Source organism: Chamaea fasciata, unplaced genomic scaffold, assembly GCF_029207755.1.
Source record: "Chamaea fasciata isolate MVZ Bird 193981 ecotype frontalis unplaced genomic scaffold, bChaFas1.0.hap1 SCAF_19, whole genome shotgun sequence".
Lineage (NCBI taxonomy): Eukaryota > Metazoa > Chordata > Aves > Passeriformes > Sylviidae > Chamaea > Chamaea fasciata.
Window position 1 is genome coordinate 7,273,028 of NW_027094104.1, and position 15,852 is coordinate 7,288,879.

Consider the following 15,852-nt stretch of genomic DNA (forward strand, 5'->3'; position numbering starts at 1 on the left):
GATGAAAGCTGCCGAGGGGAGGGGGAAGGAGGGCAGCCCAAAGCTGCCTTGATGTGATTTAACAACCGGGTGCAAATAAGTACAAGGAAAAGATCTGGGTAATCAGGACAGTGAATGTGAATGCCTGGCCCTGGCGGTGTCAAATGCAGCCCAAAAGCCACCCCGAAGCCTTTATTGCCCAGCTGTGGAAACAAATGACATCAGAGAGAGTTATCTTTGTTGATTTTATGGGCATCTTGGTTGAAGATTCGGAGCTGCCAGAAACCTTTAGTACGTTTGCTGCTCTCCATGAGCAGTTGTGTAGCACACTGTGGTTGTTACTGATACTTCTCTTTTTGCAAATTTGTCTGTGGAATGGGGGGGGCGTACTTCAAATTTTTGATTGAATGAAAAGCTGGAGGAAAAAAAAAATCACCCTCCTATTATTATTACTGAGTCATACACACTTGGTTGTGCAGTTCGTAGGCCTCATACTTGAAAATTAAAGCTTTTATTGACTTGTCTAATGTGTTTACAAATTAACACATCAAACCCGAGATATAATTAGGCCAGTATTAAGGCTGGTGTTGACAGCTTCCTAACAGGCAGTGCAGTATTGTATAAGTCATGGTTTTCTGAGAGTTGTGGCCAAAGCTTTATCTTCTGGGCTGGATGAAATCTTAGAATAATCACAGTTTCTAATTGATGTGTCACTGAAAATTGCGCCTGGTTGTGCTGATAACATGGCAGTGCAGTGACTGTGAACAAGTTGAAACTAAAATTATCAGGGGAGTTACACTGGTGTCTCCCTAACGAGTTCCTCTCTTTGTTTTGGGTGAGAGTGGAATTTCAGGTGTTTATTGCCTGTGCTACACCTGATTCATTTAAATGTCTGATTTGTTGTTAAGATAAGGTTACCTTGGATCTTCTTCCCAGAATTTTGCACCACAGCTTTATACTCCCACAACTTTGACAATTAGGAAGCTTTTCGATGTTTCCTCAGTAGCTATCACAGTGCAGAGAAATTCTTCTTTGCTTGTGCTGGATTAGGAAACTGCCCTGTTTCAATTCTGAGTCCATTGATAAATTCCTGATTTCATACATCCTTCTCTAGGAAGTTTTATATGTGTAGCTGTGCAAGGGTCGGTTAACAGTGGCTTCAAGGATGACACTAAAAAGATTGACTTCTCAAAATTTGTTTTTAATAATGCAAACCTAACACTTAAATTACCTTTTTAGAATACAAATAGTGAAGGCTGGGGAATAACTTATCAAAAAAGGAAATAAACTCAGTGGTCTTGGAGCTTGTAGTACTAATCTTGGCATACTACCTATAAATGGTAAAAAAAATACTGTCTACTCTTTTGTCCAGCCTAATGAGTTGGCAGGAAGAAAATTGGGAAATGCTCCAATATTTTCAGTTTTATCTTCTAAAGAGGTTCATCTTCCCTTAAGAGAACCTCAGGCTGTGGTACCCAGTTTTAGAGGAGGGTGGTATTTTCTTGCAGTTTGGGAATTGTGATCAAATGGGTGAAACCGAAGCAAACTGGCAGACTCTGGAGTCAGCTGGGTCCTCCTATGCTGTGTCTTTGAGCAGGACATTAAAGGGCTTGGCAGCAGCTGGGGCACCTCGGGCTACGGCCTGACCACGGAAATGAAACCGGCTCCATTTGATTCTCGTGCAGGGGATTAAGTTGGGAAATCACTATGCAGGAAATAAAATCCAGGTGTTACTTTTAGGCTGAATAAAGCATAAAACTTAAATGATGTGGTAGCTTGTGGTAGCTTTGCCTCAGACAAATGGAAATGAGGATGGGAGTGAGATGCAAGTGCTGGAGGAGGGTTCTCTTTTTTTTTTTTTCTCTCCCCCAATAGTGAGTGTAATTAATTCCTATTCTGTAGATGGCCAGCTTGCCTTAGAAGAAGGTGTTTTCCAGAAGTTGGGCCTGTAAGGATCAGTGTTTTCCAGGAAGCATCCCTCTTCATTTTCCATATTAATCTGGTGCACACCAGCCTTCTTTACCTGGCTGTGCATTAGCACTTCTGAAAACCTCACTGAGCTATTTTCCAAGCAGCTTGGTGGCATCCTGTAAGTATGGCAGGATATTATTCCCTGGTGTGTAAATGCATCAGGAGTACTCAGTGTGGTGTGTGCCAATACTCCAAATCTCCCTCCTGGTGCAGTTGTAAGTTGTGCTTTAGGGAAGCCACCAAGGCCAAACAACACTGCTCTCCCTGTCAGTGACATCTTTTTAGTCCCAAATGGCTTTGAATTACTCTGAGGTGGCCTAGCAGGCTCCTGCTCTCATTAAATTCCAGTGTTCCTCTTGTTCCCTCTGGAAAATGGATATGGATTGCATTAGCTTTCCTGACTCATAGGAAATCTGTTTCGTTTCCTTGATGAGCAGTGATGTTCACTCGTAGCTCTGTGTTGCTTTGCATCATTTCTTCATGTCAGTCACCAAGAAGAGGTCAGGAAAGCTGACCTGTGTGGAATTTGGCAGATAAAGCTGATCTTAGGGCGCACAGTATGCGTGTCAGGCTTTGAAATTGTGCTGAGCAGTTGGTTTACAGAAGTGCAGCTGATGTGGAGTGATGGAGTGCGTTGCATTGACTGACTACGCTGTGCTTTATGCAGAGTTATTTATAATCTTAACATCCAGAGCTGCTCAGGCTACTGTTTTCAGAATATTTCTCTTTCGTTTCTGTTACACTTTTGGATATCCTGGCTGTGGAGCCAGGGATTCTTGGCACACATTCATCATTAGGCTGTTCAGCAAATCAAAAAGGTTTGAACACCTTTCAGCAGAAAAAGCTGCCATTAAGTGCTGGGTTTCAGACTGCAGTGCCGTGTTGACTTTCTGCCCAACAATGCCCATGAAACAAGCTGCTGATCATGATTTTTCCTTCTCTCTCCCAGACTGTGGAACATGGATTTCCCCACCAGCCCAGTGCCCTGGGCTACAGCCCATTTCTCCGGCTCATGGCCATTGGGACACGATCAGGAGCCATCAAATTGTATCCTTTGCACACCTTGGGTGAGAGTTCTCTAACCTCAACAGAATTAGTGCAGCTTTGAAGATACTTCTAAAGTTAGATTAAGTATCAGTTTGCAAGCAGGGGTTACTGGAACACTGAAACAGTTTGCCAGGCTTTGGAGTGATTTTGGTCTGATCAGGGTGGGATTATCTTTCCAAGAGCTGAGCTACAACTCCAACGGAAGCTGAACTGATGCAGATATTAAACAAGACTCTGCTCTTGCTATGCAGAAGGTCAGACTAGATCTGGCCTAAGTTTAGCAATCCTTCACATTGTAAATTCCAAGGTTGTTTAAATATTTGGGGCAGGGTTCCTTTTTCTATTTTATTTTTCCTAAAGCAGTTCTATTTCAAAGGTCGAAGCTGAAGTCAGAAATGCTTTCTACTTCCTGAGTTTTTGACCATCCAGGAATTAAAGACCTAAACATTGAAGGTGGTAATTTTTTTTTCTTTCTTTTTTTTTTTTTTTTTTTTAGCTAATGACATCCAGTCTGATTTTTTTGTGTGTGTGAGATAATTCTCATGGCAGAGACCAGTTAGATGAGCTGTAAAACAGGCATGTCACCCAGCCCAGAAAGGAAAAGTTGGTGCTGTCTCTGCCAGCTTAATCATTCATTGCTGGTGTTGTTTGTGCTCAGAGGCTGGACTCCACATGCAGGCAGTAGCCATCTGTCTCCTGGTTACAAATTAGTTAAGCAGGATTGTAGTGTCTGGGAAACCACTGAACATCCCTGAGAAAAAAACCAGGGTCTAGGCACCTCTTCTGCATATACTGAAGGAAGAAGTGAACTTCCCTGTTCTCCACAAGTGAGCACAGCCTGCAAATTTTACAGACATGTAAAATCAAAAGTACATTTGCATTGGTTCTTTGCAGTCCAGCTCACCAACAGTAAAACGTGGTTTCAAACTAATCTCTTTTTGTCTTGCTTGCTAGCAAGCTTCTTACCAATTAATTGTAGCTGTGGGTCACCTTAAATACTGTAGATCCTCAACCAACTCATCAGATATGGTGCTCCCGGGGTGGAGTTCATGGGTTTACATGAAGAAAACAACACTGTAATGCAGATTCACTTTATACCTGATCAGGTAAGTGCATTTTCAGTGCCTCTGTGACTTATGTAGATCACTTCCTAAAGGGGTGGTGATTTTACTCCAGGGATCTGGGCTCCTATTACCAAGTATATTCAAATGCTGCTTGGTTGGGAATGTTTATCCCAGTGTATTTTGTGCTTTTAGCAGCGCTTGTTGCTGTGGAGATGCTCAGTAAAACTAAAAGAGAAGCTTTAAACTAAAGAGTAGCTTTATTGTTCATAACTGTTAGTCATTTATCTCCAGCGACGTCCTGGGAATGGTAATAAGGCCAGGATAGTTCAGGCAATCTGCTGCAGAAGCAAAAACTTCCTTTTCCTTTTGCAGCCCCTATTTTTTCAGTACTGGGTGGTCTTCCCTCTGCACAGCAGATAGAACAGGAGCTGCTACTGAGCCGATTTAATTATTTTCAGGAGCTCAAAACAGCCCTGCTAGCCTCATCTGCTGTTAAGTTTGTTGCCTTTGTGTTTGGGGGTATTGAATCTTGCTCCTGGGGATTGCTGAACAGTTATCGCCACACTAAAAATAGGAAAGCAGAATTTTCCTAGCGTCTGGTGGCTGTCTAACCACTTTCCCTTGACTGTCAGACTGGTGTCTTGGTCACATACTTAGTTGCCTTATGCCCCCAGTGTAGCCCAAGTTTTTCTTCATGAGAGGGATTTAATTCTTGAGGCGGTTTTGGGTGTCTGTTTGCTTAACTAATGGTATAAACTGAAACTCCCACGGGGAGTGTTGCACCAGGTGTGGCTGCAGCAGGTAAAATGCTTCAATTTGAACATCCAGCCAGCAGGGCTGGGCTCATAAAAGGATTCTGACACAACCCTCCAGAATGAGGTTGGACACGAAGAATGTGAGGAGTGTGGTGTAGCAGAGTGTATCAGCCCCACCCAAAGCTGGGGTGTGTTCAGCAAACCTGTGCTGAGCCAGTTGGAGGTGAGATACAGCCTGCAGCTGCGGGGCTGGGCTTTACAGCACAGGCTGTAAAGGAGCCTAAATCCTTGTCATCCCCCTCAGTGATAACCTCTGCCTTTATAACAGGGTTTTTAACCCCTAGGCTACTTCTTGTCCCCCTCCACCCCCTAAATCCCAGTGTCTGTCCACTGCCATAAAAAAGCGAACCAGCTCCCCAGTCCTGTTTTAGCAGGGAATTATGAACAGCAGCAACTCTACTGCTAAATTTACTGTGTTATATTTAATACTGGCATTCTGAAAAAAGCAAGTTGTGTGATTTTGCAGTGCCAGCTGGTGACTCTGCTGGATGATAACAGCTTGCACCTCTGGAGCCTGAAGCAGCACGGAGGAGCATCCGAGCTGCGGGAAGAGAATCGCTTCACCCTCAAAGGGCCACCTGGGTAAGGCACAGGAGGGGCTTGGAGCTGGTCTGGGGATAAGCAAGCCAGAAAATTCTGCTATTGTGTAAGCTAGAGCTTGTCCAGTTCTTACACCCTGCCACTCCTCTGAATCCATTGAAAGGGCATCCATGGAAACCAACCGGGAGCTGGCTAGGACATGGGAGACCAGCTTTTAAAAGTGCTCAACCAGTGCAAAGGGTGGCGTCTTTTAAAATATTGTGTGTTCACTGCTGTGAGTACAGGAGCTGTTAAGGTTAGGTAAATGTAACCATGACTTAAATCAGACTTTGAAATGCTGTTGTGATTTTAATTTCACTTGATCTTGCCAGTTTTAAGTGAGTTGTTTTTAGGAACACTTAGAGAGGGTTCTGTAGAAGAGGTGTCTGGTTCTTTGTCCATGCACTTGTCAAAAATTTGTGGCATAATTTGTCTTAAATCTGATGTTTTCCTTCTTAAAAAAAACCCCCGTGCCTCCAAGACAACACTGAGAAATGTCCCTGTTATGTTGTTGACTCTCCCAAATTCAGTAACAAGAGTCTGTTTGCATCCCCAGCTCTCCACCAAGTGCCACCCAGGTAACAGCTGTGCTTCCACACTCCTCACGGGAGGTGCTGTACCTCGGCACAGAGAGTGGCAACATCTTTGTGGTGGAGCTGCCCTCGTTCCGGGTGCTGGAGGACAGGACCATCACCCCTGAGGCCGTGCTGCAGCGGTGAGTGAGCAAACAACAAGCGGTGGAATCCCATTACCAGACACATCCTTTGTTAAAATGTCACCCCAGATTATGTACTGGGGCCTCACTGTTGTTTTAGGCATTGTCCATATCTGCCTGACTCTCATGAAAGTAACTTTTGATCCTGGTGTGTGTTAAGTAACAGTTTCTGTCCTTGTCCAGCCTGGTGTTGTCACTGTGGAGGTACAGCTTGTTCACTTGGGGTGAATCTGCAAACCTTGTGCCCTAGCCCCTTGTGTTTAGTTTTGGAAGAAATAATAAAAATTGTTAGCTGTAGTTACCCATTTATTTTTTCAACCACTGGCGGAACATCTGATGCTGCTTTGTTCAAATGGGGTTTTTATCACTCTGCTGAGTGCTGGTGAAAACTGTCCTACTTCACATCTCCTACTGACATTTCCATCTTACCTTTATTCTGTAAGAATAAGGTGGGTGGTTCAAACTGTCTTTACAGTCCTGGGATCCAGTCCTGGAATTCATTGTAAACCTTGGCCTTTCCTTGAAGAAGAAAGGACTGGGTGCATGTCCATGTGTTAAGCCTGGTGTGATGTCTCCCATAGGATATTTCTGCCGCATGAAGGATTTGTGGGAAGATTGCAATTGCCTGTTTCAACTTTGTCACTTAATTTTTCATTCTTACACCTTTCATTACAGTCCTTTCAGGCTGTACCTGGAATCAGCTTCTCTTGGTTTTCTCTTCTGCTCCTGCAGGATACCAGAAGATAACTGCAACAGGCGATCCTGTGAACTGGTGGAAGCCCTTCGGGAGCATCCTAAGAACCCTGACCAGATCCTAATTGGATACAGCAGGGCCTTGATTGTCCTCTGGGACCTGCAGAATAACAAAGCAATACACCATTTCCTGGGCAGCCAGGTATTGATTCAATCCAGAGTCAGTTCAGCAGGGCAGGAAGGGCTCTCACTGACACTCTGAAGACAAATCAGGGTGCAAGGAGAGCTTGACAAAGCAGCTTTTTTAGTAAGAATGGGTTGTTTTGGGGAGATAACAGCTCTCTGGAGCGCAGTCATTTGTATGGCTTTCTTTTCAGCAACTGGAGAACCTCTACTGGCAGAGGGATGGCAGTAAATTCATTAGTTGTCACTATGATGGAAGTTACAGCCAGTGGCCAGTATCCAGTGACGACAGGCAGTCAGAGCCTCTGGAAAACACGGTGCCTTATGGTCAGTAAGTGAAGTGTTTATCTGTTGTGTATTTGTCTAAACTCAAACTGATTCTGACCTTGTGTAGGATAGTCAGGTCACAATTCTCCCTAGTGTTTAACGGCAAAATGCAGAGCTGCCTCTTGAATGGCTCGTGAGCCTGGACTAAGGGATTTCAGCCCAGTTTTTGTCTTGGATTTGAAACTCCTTTGCATTGTTGAAGTGTGTCCTGAACATGGAGAGCAGGTCTTGACAGTATGAGTGCCCCTTATGAAGAAGGGGTGGTGATTCAGCTCTTTGTTTTAGCTGGTGTCCTGTTCAGCAGGAGTTGCTTGGATCCTGTGTAATTAATAGTGAGCTGAGTGTATTTTTTGTTGACCCGAGCAGTGATTAAATGAAGCTTCTGATTTGCTGGAAACCATCAAATGGGGATGACCTCACCTTTCAAGTGCAGAGAAGCTTCTAAAGCTCTATCACTTTGTATTAGTTTCAGGAATGGCTGTGATTTTAGCAATCCTTTCTAGTTAATCAGCTCCTCCTGCAGCACTTCCACTCCCTGGTAGCCATCAACAGCATGGTTTAGGACTTGCCCTGAGCCTAAGCTGTGTTTTGCTGCAGAGTTCTGTGGTCAGTGTGTCCCAGAAGACTTGTCTGATGTGGCTTGGTCTGGGGAGGTGGTGCTGGCTCCTACTAATTTAGGTGGCTCCCCTTGGGGTGGAGGGTGAGGTGACCTGGCTGGAGCAGAATCAGCAACTTCTGATGTAAAGATGCACTTCTTAAATTGTAGCAAATAACTCTGTTTTCTCAGGTCCTTTTCCTTGCAAGGCCATCTCCAAGATCTACTGGCAGACAACAAAAAATGGGTGAGTTTGTGGTGTATCCCTTCAATCTCACCTATTTGAAGGGCACAGTCTGCAATGCCGTATGAACCCTTTAGAGTAACATTGTAAGAACTTGTTGTCAAACTTTGACATTTCTTTAAAATTTTCTTGCTCCTCACTTCAGCACAGACCACTTTAACCCTTTCTTTCTCTTAAGGCTTCCTTACATAATATTCCAAGGAGGAATGCCCCGGGCTAGCTACGGGGACCGGCACAGTATCTCTGTCATCCACGGCAGCCAGCAAACAGCCTTTGACTTTACCTCACGAGTGATAGACTTCTTTATAATCTTCAGTTCAGATCCTGCTGCAGGTATGTGATGGAAGGGCATTACTGAGGAATTAGGGTAGCTGTGGACGTGTGAAAATCTGCCTGGTATAAATAGCAAATGAAATGTGATAAGGAGGTTAGTTGTTTGGGGAGTTTCTGAGGCTTCAGCAAAGAATCACAGAATCATTTCGTTTGGCAAAGACCCTTGAGTCCAGCTGTGAAAGATTCCCATTTAAAAGTGAAATGTAAAATACTGGTGTAAATAAAGGGCTGGTTACAAATGCCATACATTCCTCAAAAAAAATTAGGCTAGTCTGTAAATGAGAAAGGATTTCTTAAGCTTATATCTGTTTAAGCTGGACATTGGGCATAACCAGGATGTGAAATGAGGATCTGAATATTGTTGTTTGGAAATAGCACTTCAAAGGAGGCTAATAATTAAAACCAGAATTTACTCCCACTGAGACACTGCTTCTTTTAATTAGTACCTGGATTTGTGTCTGGAGCTTTGGGTAATAAATCAGCAAAGGGTGACATAGAACCAAGGGTCAGTGTATGGAGAGCTTAATTTCCTTACTGCTGGTGAACATGAATGTAAACTGAATAGTTCTCATTCCTGGAATTGTGTAGAGCTTGTCAGATTCTTGCTTCTGTTGAAGAGCCTTCTTGCCCTTACTTCTGCAGTAACTGTACATTCTTCCTTTTCATGAAACTGTAAAGAATTTTCCCCAAGAACTCTTTGTTTAATGCTGGTGTGGTTCTTGCTTCTGGCTAACTTGGAGTAACTGAGTATAAAATGCTATTTCAAGCTCCAAAAGTGTGCAGTGTTGGAAGCTGGATCAGACTAAACTGCAAATTGTTCAGGAGCTTGTTAGTAAATCTTCTGTTACTGGATCTTCTGAGGCTTTCTAGTCTCTGATTTGCCTGCTAGACTGGTTTCCAAACCAATTTGTCCTGTGTCCTGCCAGGGAGGGTGGTGACAGCCATCCCTCTGGCCTGTTCTGCGAAGTAGAGCATGGATCCAGGGGAGGAATGTCTTGGGAAAAGAGGCAGAAAGAAACAGCTTTTGGATTCCCTCTTGCCTCTCTTCCTAGATCTTAACAGACCCTCGGAGATTACTGAAAGGAGAGCAGAGAAATGCAGCGTAACTGAGCAGAAATGCCTGTATGTGTCTGTTACTGATTTTCCCTGCACAACACTGCCTTTATAGACATCTTTCAAGTGTGCAGAACCTACAGGTCTAAACCTTCAAGCTCACAGTGCTGATAAACTCAGATGAGTTCAATACCTTTTGGTGTTAATGAAGGAGACCCTTTTACTTTATATGAAATTGTCAGAGTGGAGATTCTGGATGATGGAACAAAAGTCTTAAAGATGAAAGAAATCTGAGTTTTTTAGGTGAAAGTTGGACTGCTTAGAGTTCAGGTTCTGGATATGATTAGAAATCCTTTAGGATGAAATAACTGAACAAACAGGCTTTATATTTCTACTTCCCAAGAACTGAATTATCCAGTTAACACCACTGCTGGTGGGTTCAGACAGGAGCTGCTACAGGAAACTGAAACTATTGCACTTAGATGAGGAAGTTTTTTTCAATAAAATGAGTTTTCTGTGGTTGACAAGCTTCCTTGTGGCTGATTGCCTAAGCTTAGTGGATCTATGTAGCTTGCCTTGTTTGCCCTTAAGCAGTCTTCCCTGCAATGGCAATACCAAGGTATTAATTGTACACCAAAGCCACTTAATTTAATAAGCACAAAGCTTATGCATTGCAGCATAGTCGTAGCTGGTGACTTTCCACTACCCTGAATATGCTGTGGAAACAGTTTTTAAAAAGGCCAGCCCTTCCTGTTTCTTTCTTTTTTTTTTTTTAGTGAGGTGGGTGAGTGCATGGCAATCATGACAAATTCTGCTGTGCCTGCTACTTCAGCAACTTAAAATAGATTCTTGCCATAAGAAGTGAGCTCAGATGTGTGTTTTTGCAGGGAAAAAATTGTTAAAACAGAGCACTTTTGGTTAATGTTGGCAACAGCAAACAGCAGGGCTGTTACAGTACAGGAATGATATTCCTTGTTTTATTATGAAGTCCTGTGAGCAGCTGCAAATGATGGTACATGGGAAAGCAAAGTAAAACTGAACAGAAAACATTTTTTTCATCAAGAAACTGAACTAATTAGTGATATGTTGTGACTGGGCCTAGTCAGATGTGAAACTTGGAGTGCCTCACTAGTGATGCCAAGTACTAATTACTTGAATTTAATTTTGGTGAGTGAATAGTGTTGGTATGTGCCTTCTTGTAAGTGTATACCAGGTAATCAAGCAAGTAAAGGAGGGAAGTACACGTACAGTTTAGGAGGGGAGGTGGGGGAAGAGCTGAGTTAGGTAGTTTGCTAATGGCTCACTGTTTATTAACCCCAATCCAGCTTTATATTCACTCAGATTTCTGTAGCTCTGTTAATTGTCACTGCTGTGAACTGGTCTGTGGTTTTGGTTTTCCCCACCAGCTTGCTGCTGTGGCTGACTTGTGAACCTTGCTGCAGTAATGTCCTTGTAGACCAAATTTTTTTTTCACTCAAGATTTTCCATTGTAACTGGAATTAAAATTCTTGTTTGTGTCAGATGTCACCAGTCAAGTTACATTAACATATTTCTTTTGTAGTTGTTCCTAATACACGTAAGAATTACTGGGTGATGTACACATCTTTAAAAAGAAAGTCTAGAGGATGTGTCACAACATATGTGAAGAAGAGAAAATGAAAAGTAAAAGAGCTGAATTGTAAATACTTGTCAGTTCAAGCAGAGAAACATTCTGCAGAACCCAAGGCATTAGCATGTTTAAGCAGCTTAGCCTGGATGGACTGTGGTCCTAACACAGCACTAAATGGGTCACTGCTGGGGTGTATTCATGTCTTTCCACCCAGTGCTGTTAATTAGCTGCAGGTAAAGTGTTTGGAATTCTGGCTGTTACAGTAGTAAGTATGAACATTGTGTTATTTAGTCACTGTTGTTAAAAATTTTTTACTCTCCTATGGAATCCGTTAAAAGTCACTGTCACAGTCCCAGGAGTGATGTAAAGAAACGTGAATTTGCAGTAAATGTGTGACTGTCTTCAGATCCATTCATATTCAATAGGTCAAATTAACACAGAAGCATTTAAGGGTTTTTTTTTCTGACAAAAATGTTGGTGTGGAGCTGTGTGATTACAGTTTTCAAAGCAGCCTTCCAGGAAGCTTGTTTGCGCTGACCTTGGACGGTCAGTTCTGTCAGCCTCAATGAATGTTGTTTCTGCAGAGTTTGATGACCCCTCTGCCCTGGTGGTGCTGGCAGAAGAAGAGCTCGTGGTCATAGACTTGAAAAGTGCAGGCTGGCCAGCAGTGCACCCTCCATACCTGGCCTCCCTGCACTGCTCAGCCATCACCTGCTCTCACCACGTCTCCAACATCCCGCTGAAGCTCTGGGAGCGGATTATCAGCGCTGGGAGCAAGCAGAACATTCACTACTCCAGTATGGTATGGTAGCTGTGTGTCCCCCCCCGCCGTGTGTCCCCCTGTTCCTACGTGTTCAGGTCAGTGTGGCTGCCCAGGGTGTGGGTGGTCTGTGTTGCTGATGATCTGCAGAGAGCTCAGCCCCACCAGACACTGTCCTGCCTCTTAACAGGGTCAAGAGAGGCTTTTTCCCAAAGCACCAGCAGTACAGTTACACTGGAGAATTAAAATGTGATTTTTTTTTTTTAAGCTTTGACAAGCCAGAGGGAAAGTCTGAGTGTTCCCAGCTGTCGGTGGTAACAAAGTTCTCATGTCAAAGCTTGAAGCTTCTCAGGGAAATGTGTAGAATGCCTTCTAAAAGGCACAGTTGGTGTCAGAATGGGAACATCTAATCCAAACAAAAGCTGATAGCATGGACTGTTTCACTGCCACTTGCACTGGGGTTCATGCCCTCCTGCTGACTTTACATTCTCTCCACACTGTCACTGCCTAGGCAGTCACACACTTCTCTTGCTGTGTTTGTAGCCGTGGCCGATTGATGGTGGCACCAACATCGCTCCAGATCCTCCGCAGAGGGACTTGCTGCTAACAGGGTAGGTACTGACCTGAGAACCATCAGGGACCTCTTTCCAGTTCCCCTTTCTTGACTGACTGAGGTATTCCTGTGGAGTTAGTCAGCTCATCTTTTAGGGCAGAGACTGCAGCTTTACAGTGCAGCTTCTCAAAGCTGTGCTGCTGGTTTTGTAAAGCCAATTTATTTTGCTGCTGCTGAGCAAACAGGTCATGATGTCCACAGATAACCCAGAAAGTGTCTGATTTTTAGTTTTGATGTGTTATCCATTCCCCCTGCTCCCAAAGTGTGTAGGAGTGCAGGCACTAATCCAGCCTGGTTCAAAGGCAGCAGTGTAAAAGTGGAGCTTAATCTTTCACATTTTGAAGCATTTTTCCCCTCTGCCTTACACTCTGAGTCTTAAAATAGAGGTTAGCTTGGACTCCTGTCTGCTTTGATCAGCATGAACAGATCTAGCTAAGAGGTGGAAGTAGCTAGCAAGAGATTGTCTCATTGCATAAAAATGTACCATTTTCTTTTCAAAGCACTTTTGAGAGTTTCACTGGGCTGCTCCTCAGATTTCATTCTTGATGGAGCATGTTAGAAGCTCCTACCCTTGTGTTGGAAGGCTTGCAAATTTTCACCTGAAGAACTAAGATTAAAGCTTGATTTTTTTTTAATTTTATTTTTTCTGTTCCATCACAGTAACAGTATTTTTGCCTGGATGAGTTTTTCCTTCCATATGCTAAGCTTTTTTGCCTTTTCCATGTCTTTCTGGCATAATCTTAAATTAGTGTAATGGTGTCAGATCACCAAGAACAGCTGAGATTAGAAAAACCCAACAACCTAAAACAAAACCAAAAACCACAAAAAATACACAGGAAGCCAAAAATCCTTCTCTTTGTGGTTTGTTTTTTTGGTTCCGTATTTTCCCCTCTGTTTTACCCTCCGTGTGCTGTTTTCTTGTGTGATGTGTGCTCCTGTATCCTCCCCCCCCCAGGCATGAGGATGGCACAGTGAGGTTTTGGGATGCCTCTGGTGTCTGCTTGCACCTCCTTTATAAGCTGAGCACAGTGAGAGTGTTCCTCACGGATGCCGATCCCAATGACAACATGAACGCCCTGGGGGAGGATGAATGGCCTCCACTCCGCAAGGTGAGAGAGCTGCTGCTTGTAGAAACTTCGTGAATACCTGGAGAGTTCTGATTCCTGCCCCAGTGAAAGACCAGCCCCTCTCTCTTCTCTTGTCTAGGTTGGTACCTTCGATCCTTACAGTGATGATCCAAGACTTGGCATCCAGAAGATCTACCTGTGCAAATACAGTGGATACTTGGCTGTAGCTGGTACAGCAGGACAGGTATTGGAATATGAACAATCAACATAAACGTTGTTTTCAGTGCAGCTTTCAGTGTAATCTGGAGATCTGCTAAAATTCAGAATGCTCATTTCTCTCATGGTAAATTGATCTGTTTTCTGAAAAAAAGGCTTCATGGGAGGCCTCTGGTGGGGCCCCACCTGGAGCACTGCATCCAGCACAGGAAGGACATGGAGCTGGTGGAGTGAGTCCAGAGGAGGGCCACCAAGTTGATTAGAGGGATGGAGCAGCTCTGCTCTGAGAGTTGGGATTGTTCAGCCTGGAAAAGGGAAGGTTTGGGGTCACCTAATTTCAGCTTTCTGGTACCTGAAAAGAGCCTACAAGAAACATGGATACAGACTACGTACAGGGTCCTGGAGTGACAAAACAAGGGGGAGTAGCTTCAAACTGAAAGAGAGTAGGTTTAGACTAGATATTAGATTTTAGATAGGAAGAACTTCTTTACTGTGAGGGTGATGAGGCATTGTAACAGGTTGCCTGGAGAAAGTTGTGGATGCTCCATCCCTGAAAGTGTTTAAGGCCAGGTTGGATGGAACTCTGACCAGAAGAGGGGCCCCTGTGCATGGCAGGGGTTAGAACTGGGGGATCTTTAAAGCACCTTCCAACCCAAACCATTCTGGGTTTTTCTGCTTTCTCTCCTTGGCGTTTTAGACGTTATCTGCTGTTATTTATCTGTCCTGAGAGATGCTGTAGTTTAGGAAGGGCTGCAGCTTGGAAATCTGCCTGTGCAACAAAGGTTGTTCTCTTCCTTTCAGGTGCTGGTGATGGAACTGAATGACGAGGATGCAGAACACGTGGTGGACCATGCTGAGGCAGATCTCCTGCAGGACCAAGAGGGTTATCGATGGAAAGGCCACGAGAAGCTAAAAACTCGAGATGGGCCTGTTCGATTTGAAGCTGGTTTTCAGCCATTTGTCCTTGTCCAGTGTCAGCCACCAGCTGTGGTCACCTCTTTGGCCCTGCACTCGGAGTGGAAGCTTGTGGCCTTTGGTACCAGTCATGGCTTTGGGCTTTTTGACCATCAGCAGAAGCGACTGGTCTTTGTCAAGTAAGTGTCATCTTTCCAGAGGGTCTGTGGTAATCCTTATGTTAATGATGACCTGGAATTACTAACAAAGCAAGGTGTGATAAGTGAATTCTCAAGAGCTGTCATTGTAGCAAGAAGCTCTGCTTCTTTTTTCTCCACCCGTGAAGATCTTCCAGAATATATAAGTGTGTTCCAACATTTGTGTGTATCCTGTTGGACTCTTGGGAGTGATTGCCACCCAGTAGAAAGTGACCACGTGGCTACTGTCTCCCTCTCCCAGGTGCACACTGCATCCCAGTGACCAGCTGGCCTTGGAAGGTCCCCTGTCTCGGGTGAAATCCTTGAAGAAGTCCCTCCGTCAGTCATTCCGGCGGATCAGAAGAAGCCGCGTGTCCAGTAGAAAACGGCGAGGAGGTGGTGGGAATGTCTCAGAGGTGAGGGGTTCACCTTTTTGGGGTATGTCTGCTTGCAGCTTGGAGCCTGCTGAGACTGCCTAGAGCTGGAGGTGGTCTCAGCCCTGCTGTCAAATCAATAGCTATTGGTATGGGGGAAAAATAACAATTTCTGATGCTGCTCTGGTAGATAAAAACAGGCACGTTTTTAGAGATCAGTTCAGAGGACAAGTTCGCTGGGATGGCTCTGCTGTGCCTTTCCATTGCTGCCACTCTCCCTGCTGTGACTGTCTCTGACTGACAGTGTCTCCTCACTTGTGAAGGTGCAAGAAGCAAATGCCAAGTTTGACCAGGACGCGTTGCAGGAGATGGAACTGGCTCCAGTGCAGCGCAAGATCGAAGCACGCTCGGCAGAAGACTCTTTCACTGGCTTTGTGCGAACCTTGTATTTTGCTGATACCTTCCTGAGAGACAGTGAGTAGGAAAAGCATCTCTCTTCTTCCAAACGGGTTTTTACTTCTTCT

General features: G+C 44.3%; 1 protein-coding gene across 4 annotated transcripts in view; it reads left to right on the plus strand.

Annotated features, from left to right (window-relative positions):
• LLGL2 (LLGL scribble cell polarity complex component 2) overlaps positions 1 to 15,852 on the plus strand; it is a 32,985-nt gene that overhangs the window by 10,528 nt on the left and 6,605 nt on the right. For 3 of the 4 annotated variants that reach the window (XM_066200452.1, XM_066200453.1, XM_066200454.1), the window contains exons 3-17: positions 2,900 to 2,997; positions 4,022 to 4,103; positions 5,343 to 5,458; positions 6,012 to 6,170; positions 6,903 to 7,065; positions 7,241 to 7,373; positions 8,161 to 8,215; positions 8,391 to 8,545; positions 11,792 to 12,009; positions 12,511 to 12,578; positions 13,536 to 13,689; positions 13,787 to 13,891; positions 14,665 to 14,957; positions 15,217 to 15,370; positions 15,652 to 15,802. In XM_066200452.1, the coding sequence (XP_066056549.1) occupies positions 2,900 to 2,997; positions 4,022 to 4,103; positions 5,343 to 5,458; positions 6,012 to 6,170; positions 6,903 to 7,065; positions 7,241 to 7,373; positions 8,161 to 8,215; positions 8,391 to 8,545; positions 11,792 to 12,009; positions 12,511 to 12,578; positions 13,536 to 13,689; positions 13,787 to 13,891; positions 14,665 to 14,957; positions 15,217 to 15,370; positions 15,652 to 15,802 (2,104 nt within the window). Of the gene's footprint in view, positions 1 to 2,899; positions 2,998 to 3,373; positions 3,451 to 4,001; positions 4,104 to 5,342; positions 5,459 to 6,011; positions 6,171 to 6,902; positions 7,066 to 7,240; positions 7,374 to 8,160; positions 8,216 to 8,390; positions 8,546 to 11,791; positions 12,010 to 12,510; positions 12,579 to 13,535; positions 13,690 to 13,786; positions 13,892 to 14,664; positions 14,958 to 15,216; positions 15,371 to 15,651; positions 15,803 to 15,852 lie in introns of those variants that run through there. The other variant, XM_066200455.1, reaches the window with a different exon arrangement.